The 7,155-nt window shown below is 46.9% G+C and overlaps 1 protein-coding gene across 1 annotated transcript in view; it reads left to right on the forward strand.

The window, feature by feature from the left end:
- The window catches only part of LOC106817271 (enkurin domain-containing protein 1-like), a 22,543-nt gene that overhangs the window by 6,317 nt on the left and 9,071 nt on the right, over positions 1-7,155 (forward strand). The window contains exons 4-6 of the mRNA XM_014821930.1: positions 4,975-5,141; positions 5,740-5,871; positions 6,927-7,076. Of these exons, the coding sequence (XP_014677416.1) occupies positions 4,975-5,141; positions 5,740-5,871; positions 6,927-7,076 (449 nt within the window). The remainder of the gene's footprint in view (positions 1-4,974; positions 5,142-5,739; positions 5,872-6,926; positions 7,077-7,155) is intronic.

Raw genomic sequence — 7,155 nt, forward strand, 5'->3', positions numbered from 1 at the left:
CCTACAATATACCGTAAAGGACAACCACCTCCACGCAACTACCATAGTAAGTTTTAAACGTTAAAAGTACGTTTAATAAGTTAACTTTGTTTGGTGGCCCTATCGCTTTGATTAATTAATCTAATCGATTCTAATCGACGCGCGGTGCGTCTGCTGACTGACAGCTCCCTTCTGTTGCAGCCGTGACGGCTGTAGACGGGCTCTGTACGTTGTCGCTGGTGACGACGGATCGTCGAAGCTGACGTCGGTGAAGTCTTAACGACCCGAAGGTCGACGTGTGGACGCTGCTTTGCCGGGCTGTGCATGAGCTATCTGACGCAGGCTACTGCCGGTCAAAGCGTCCCGTCCGTCAATTTTCGACTTCACGGTTGTATGACGCTCTCTGTTCCCTGGTTCTACACAAAGGCACCTGGTGTGTGAGGAAGCGATCAACTTGAGCAAACCCCAAGCCACCTGGTGTGTGAGACAAAGCGACGACGACAATATGGCCACCCAAGCCCCATGCCTAAAGTGTGAGGCTAGGGGTCGTGCGCTGTCCGTAGACGATTAAAACTACTGGCCTATCACCTCGGTGATAACAAAGAGCAGAGTCGCACGCTCCGTCGAGCCAACACTTGCCACACAAGCTGCGTGCTCCGAGGCGAAGCGCGTCGACGAATGTTGTCAGACAAACTTGGCCACTCGTGGTCTGAGAAATGCGGCGACTGACATCGAACTTATGTCACTTGGGTGGTGAGAGATAGAGGTCGAAATCGTCGGGTCACAGGCAGAAATTCCGGCACAGACGAACTCTGCAAGCCATCCGCGGTGTGCGAATATGTCGGCGACATTGCATCTCCGACATAACTCTCGCAATCTAGTGTTGAAGAAAACTGCGCCCCACCTACAACTTGTCGACAACTCGCTGCCACGCTTGGTGTCTGGATACACGAAGGACCGTGAAATACTGGGCGAGCGTCGAACCTCACTGCGATTCGATTCGCGAGCGTCTCGATTCCGCCGCAGTGCGCAGTGCGAGTGTGTGTACAGATGTGAATAATGCGTCGTATGAGCAAAGTGAACTTTGCGCGTGGTAAATAGATAAGATGCAGTTGTACATCGCAACGCACGGCTAAGCTTCGCGAACAAACGAGAACATTCTGATCTCTGAAGATGTTCAAGAGGCGAGATAGCGCCGGTCAAGAGCGGGTACTGGTCGTGCGACGTGGTGCATGCTTTAGTTCCATGACGATGGGATAAAATTTCATTGCGACGTTGCGGGGAGAATCGCGTGACTTTTTTTTTTAATTTTCGTAAGCAAGCTCAATGTCTGTGATGCGTGAGGCGTGATAAGTGGGTCACAGTAGTATGCTGGCGCGGCCTGGCGACTGGCACATAGGGCGTTGTTTGTTTGGTCTTGATCCAGCTGGATCGAACCTAACCAAACAATGCAAACGCATCTCAAGCGGTTCACGTTTGCGCCTGTTGACCTATCGACCGGGATGGACCTCCATAACAAAGAACCAAGCTGTGATGGCTAAGCGCGTGCCACCATTATTGGATCAGCCATTTGCATCCACCTCCCGGCTAGGCAGGGCGGTTTCAGTGGCAGTCGGAGATTCCCGTGGATGCCGACCAAACAGTCCAGATCCACGGGATGCCCGGGCGTGATCGCGCACCCAACAGACACCCGACAACCCCTGGAGTATCAGCATGCTCCGATCGATATTTCAGTGATTGTGATTATCGGTCCTCCTCATCAGCAAGCACAATACATTTTTCAAGGTCTACTGGTGTGGCCCCCGCAGCGTTCCCTCCCTCACTTAATTTCTACTGGCTGGGGTGTTAGATACTGAAATACTCTAAACTACGTCCTATATATGGGCGAAGGAAAGTAATGGGTTGGCCTAAAAGCACAATTGTTGAGTAGAACCTTTCGCCTACCGGCTCCAATACACTAGCAATCTAGGAGCGCGATAGGCTGTGTATGTTGAAAAGCTTTCAGTTTTCAATGCTTTCAGTATGGCTGTGTAGGTCAAAGGCGTGATTTGCAATGTTTTTGTCCCAAGCACGTTATTTTGCATAAGAGTTTCTGTGTATAATTTGTTCGCCGCTTTAGCATCTTTCGCGTGTAATTTTACTATGTTGTGTAGCACATTAAGAAAATTGATACTGAACAATATAATCAGGATTGACGAGAAATGTAACCAAGAATAAATTAATGAATTATTGTTGTAGCCAACCGATTAACACGCTTTTCTTTATAGTTAGCCAGATTGGGTGCAATCAGCAAAATAAGCCCATACAAAAGTTTTTATACAAATAGAAGTAGTATAGCACGTGAGACCAGGAATAAAAATGCAGAACAAGTATGAATGATATCAAACTTTGTTATTTACTTCTTGTATGTAATATGTTACAGTGTAATTTTGAGAGGTCTAGAAGCATAACTTGCTGTATCCTCAAATGAATTATAGTGTATTATAGTAGTATTATCAAATGTTGTGACCAGTCCCTGAGAACATAACATGTAATAACATGATTATGTTATCAGTATAAACTACATACATAAGCACTGTATATATGTTATTCGTCGAGGATGTATGGCCGCACCTCTTTGCTGGAGGAGGAAGGGTCCGTATAAAGTACCCCCGTCAATCAACGCTTGCCGGCTAATAATGTAGACACGCCCGACCGAATGCCTATTCATGAAAACCTCGCCGATCATGGCGCCATCTTCTAAATGGGTTTATTTGATCTCTTCAGACAGAATTTATATGCTGTCCCATTTCCACTATTTTCTATTCCGAGATGTTACTCTCCACTTTACTAGTGTAAGTATAGACATCTTGAGATACTTGGGCTAAGCTTGTTTTTTGGCGTAAAGGAACTTGAATGATTTATTTTTGTTTATGATCGCTGGCCTGGAACGGATTACGCCGTGATCTATGTGTCTAGTGTGCTTTACAAAATGGCTTTGTTTTGGCGAACGTCTTGTAAAGTGAGGCTTCCCGTTTCCAAATTAGCTGGTGCTGTACATGACCACAGTTCAGTTAGGCGGTTATTTGATTGTGTCTAATCAGGGGTCAAATTCAGCGAGCTTAAAATTAACGAGTGATGTTTTAAAAGTAAGGCCTGTAGTACTCCTAACTGGTCCTGCTACTACTAGTACCGGTTGAGCAAAACTGTTATGACCTTCCATTTATTTATAGGTCACCGTCAGCTGGCATGAGTCCCGTCTCTTCGCCGGGGTCGCTGCGATTCTACGACAGAGCACTAGCGGACTCGGTATAGATGATAGAATTCCACTTCCTCGAATGGTAGTAACCTTACGCCTGCTAGGTTATATTCTTTGGTATCTACAACGTTCATTTCATAGTTCAGTCAATCCTGCAGGTTTGGCCGACCGTTTGCGTGGGCCGCGCTATCAGTTTTGGCATTTTCTTATACCATGTGGCAGCTTGCATTTTTCTATACTATGTAAGGAAAAATAAGGTATCTCCAATCGGGTATATTCATCTCATCCTGCTTTGCAAGTGAAATTTCCTCGGCACAGTAGCAGTTTGATATTAATCCAACTGATGTAACTATCAACTAATATGGCACTTGGAGCTGCGGAGGAACCTATACGCACCCCGATCGAAGTTTCTTTTCAACCGCAGCAGCCTTCATCAATGACCATTAGGCAGGTGGTCGACTAGGCAAGGCAGAAGGAAGGAAGACAGCCCGCGCGTCGGCACAAAGGCGGAGTGTTAGGAAAGCTCCTGCCTTGAATTGCAAGGAGGCCTCAACCCATCCCGACACGCCGAAATACACAATTTAGTAAGTGTATCAAGGGATACTCAAAGTAATAATGAATGACGACGTAGTATATCATAACTACGTACATAACCAAAACGGAATATACTGAACGTCTGTACACGAACGAAATGTCTAAATGATAGAGCATGTCATTCTGGGCAGGCTGTTACCATTAGCAGTGGCTACATAAAGATCAGGAGTAAATAATCTCCCAGCCAAATCTGCGAAGATTATTTACTCGCCGATAAAATCCAGACTGAAAGAAGAACGTGCAGCGGCGGTTTGTAAATTACGGCATTAATCGGGTTGGCTTGTGGTAACTTTCCAACATCTCTATCCACACAAAGCACACACAGAGTAGTTAAGAACTACCGGTGTAAGCCCCTTCTCTCCAGCTGGCATGTAGCCTGTAGCTGGAGCGAAAAGCTACGCGGTTAGAGCTACACCTATCACATGGAACGTGGTTTCAAGCTGCTAACGCTGTAGCTGGACGCGAACCTACGCACGGTAGAGCTACACTATACATGGAACATGGTTTAAGCTCTACGGCTGTAGCTGAGCGAAAGCTACGCGGGTAGAGGCTTAACACTATACATGGAACATGGTTTAAGCTCGACCTCTGTATGCGGAGCGGCTACGGGCCTGACAACCCGGGTAGAGCTAACGCGGGAGTTTGAAGCCTGTTGACACCGAGCAGCGCGCGACTGGCGATCTCCTAACGTTCGGTCTAATCTCCCCCCGTCTTTCCTCACTTACAGATCCGAAAACTATCTAACATATTCTCTACGCAAAGTACAGCATGCGGTTGAGCGCCCAGTCGGAGGTTTAACGTCCGTGCTCTCTTCCCTCCGGGGCTTTCTGGGCCACGCAATCAGATCGCGAAGCGCCTATGCTTACATATCTGGCTGCTACGCAAAGTGAGCACATGCGAGTGAGCGTGTTTTAAACAGTGTCCGTCTCTCCTCCCCGCGTCTTGTCTCCCCAACAGCGTCCGGAGGCCTATCTAGCATGTCTTCTCTACGCAAAGTACAGGGCATGCGAGTTGAGCAGCGTTTAACGTCCGTTGCTCGTCGTCTCGACCCCGTCTTTCTCCCCACAGATCCGAAGCCTATCTACATAGCTCTCTACGCAAAGTACACATGCGAGTTGAGCGCGTTTAACGTCCGTCTCTCTCCCCCGTCTTTCTCCCCACAGATCCGAAGCCGAAACCGAAGGACCAGCTGAAGGAGAATGTGTGGCGGATGCGGCAGATCCAGCAGGAGTCGCTGCGGCGGCAGGCGGAGGCGAACAAACCAGTGAAGGCCCTCTGGAAGTCACAGAAGTACAACGACGTTCCGCCGCGGGTCGGAGACTACGAGAAGGTACGGGGAATTTGTCGTCGGGCGGTTGCAGAGAACGTGGAAAACCCGTTGCGGCAGCGTGCGAATGGTACTTATCAACTCGAAGCTACGAATGATTAGCTGTGAGGGGTGTTGGACAGTCGACATTTTGGCATGCACGCGTGAAAAAACGAATACAAACTAATCTAGCTGTTTAATGTTTGCTGTCCCCAGACCCATGTTTTTTTTAAAAGGGGTAGGTAGGTATATTTTTTTTGCGACGCATAATAGTTATTTTAAGTCTGTCCTCATGTTTGCCACACATGCTTTGTGTTTCAGTCTTAACTATGAAAAAAATAAAATAAAATATGGAACCCAAAATGTCAAAAAAAACTTTTGGGTCGCGGCTATTTTCGTGGGTCGGTCGGAGGACAGCAAACATATAATTTTTTAAGGATGGCCTTAAGTGATTTAGCCACAATACCACAAAAAAATATATCCAGAGGGGTGTTGTTATCGCCTTCAGACGGATTGGTCTGTTTATTTTGATGAAAGTGTGTTCGATCCCTGAATTACTCGGATAAACGGCTTCGAAGCAAACTTGACGTCAGCGATCGCGCGTTGTTTTATCACGTCGCAGGAGCCGCCGTCGGTCCCGCGTTCCGAGTCGGCTAGGAACTACCTCCGCGCTCATTCGCGACCCGGCACGCCCGACCCCGTGCGACCGAGGTGGGCGTCCCCTCATCCGGCGGAAACGGATCAACGCAAACGTGTGAGTATCGACGAGATGACGACGATGATGTTGAAAAGTTGTCCGAATTCGTTTCGTCGCTGTCAGTAGCGAATACCGATAGCCTTGGAATATCGGTCGTTCGAGGGAAATTCCAAAAATTTTCCTGGTTTTTGTGCTAAGAGCTATATTCACTGGTTAACTGTGACACGCTTTGAAGGAAACACAAAAAGTGCCCTTTATAGACAGGTGTCTGTTCTATAGAGGTGTTATTTATAGACAGGTGTCTGTTCTATAGAGGTGTTATTTATAGACAGGTGTCTGTTCTATAGAGGTGTTCTTTATAGACAGGTGTCTGTTCTATAGAGGTGTTCTTTATAGACAGGTGCCTGTTCTATAGAGGTGTTTTTTTATAGACAGGTGTCTGTTCTATGGAGGTGTTCTTTATAGACAGGTGTCTGTTCTATAGAGGTGTTCCTTATAGACAGATGTCTGTTCTATAGAGGTGTTCTTTATAGACAGGTGTCTGTTCTATAGAGGTGTTCACTAACACAGGTTTGACTCTACTCGGGTCGAATCTGGTCCAAACTGTATATGTATATATATATATATACAGGGTGCGAAATTAACATGAGTCCGGAGTCAAATACCCCCTGATTTACTGTCAGACTTCCTGATTTGACATATGCAGGAGTCTCTGTGACTTCCTGAAAATTCTGCCATACTAACTAGTTCATTCCGGAGCACGGCCTCGCGGAATTACCGTATTTTTTCAGCTAATGTCCCAAGAAAATTTGGCAGACGTGTAACTGCATGAATCTTAAAAATAAGAGTTTGATAATATCTTTTAATATCTTTAATTTTGAACCTCAGACTGCGGACTCCCTCATTGTGCTGCGGACTCCCCACTTTTTGAGGGTAGGGAGTCCGTTGGACTTCCGTGTTCAGAAGTTAATTTCTACCCCTGTATATATATATACAACTGTCGTATGCATGTCTGCAGTAACATACGCACAGGAAATCGACTGAAATCGCTTTTTTCTCCCAGTTTCATTCGACATCACACGTACTAAACTACTTCCTATCTCCACCCTCAGGAGAACGGACTCGCTCCTCGTAGTAACCGTGGCAATGACGAACCAATCGCGGCTCAGAAGCCGACTCGGCAGCCAAGCCTTCAACGATGCGTATCTGTGGAACGTCTGGCGCTGAATGGACCCAAAACTACCACAGACGACAAGCCGCAGGTGATTCATGCAGTGAAGCTCTCACCAATTTCTCCCTCTCTCTCTCTCTCTCTCTCTCTCTCTCTCTCTCTCTCTCTCT

The sequence above is a fragment of the Priapulus caudatus genome, unplaced genomic scaffold, assembly GCF_000485595.1.
Source record: "Priapulus caudatus unplaced genomic scaffold, Priapulus_caudatus-5.0.1 Scaffold1656, whole genome shotgun sequence".
NCBI lineage: Eukaryota > Metazoa > Priapulida > Priapulimorpha > Priapulimorphida > Priapulidae > Priapulus > Priapulus caudatus.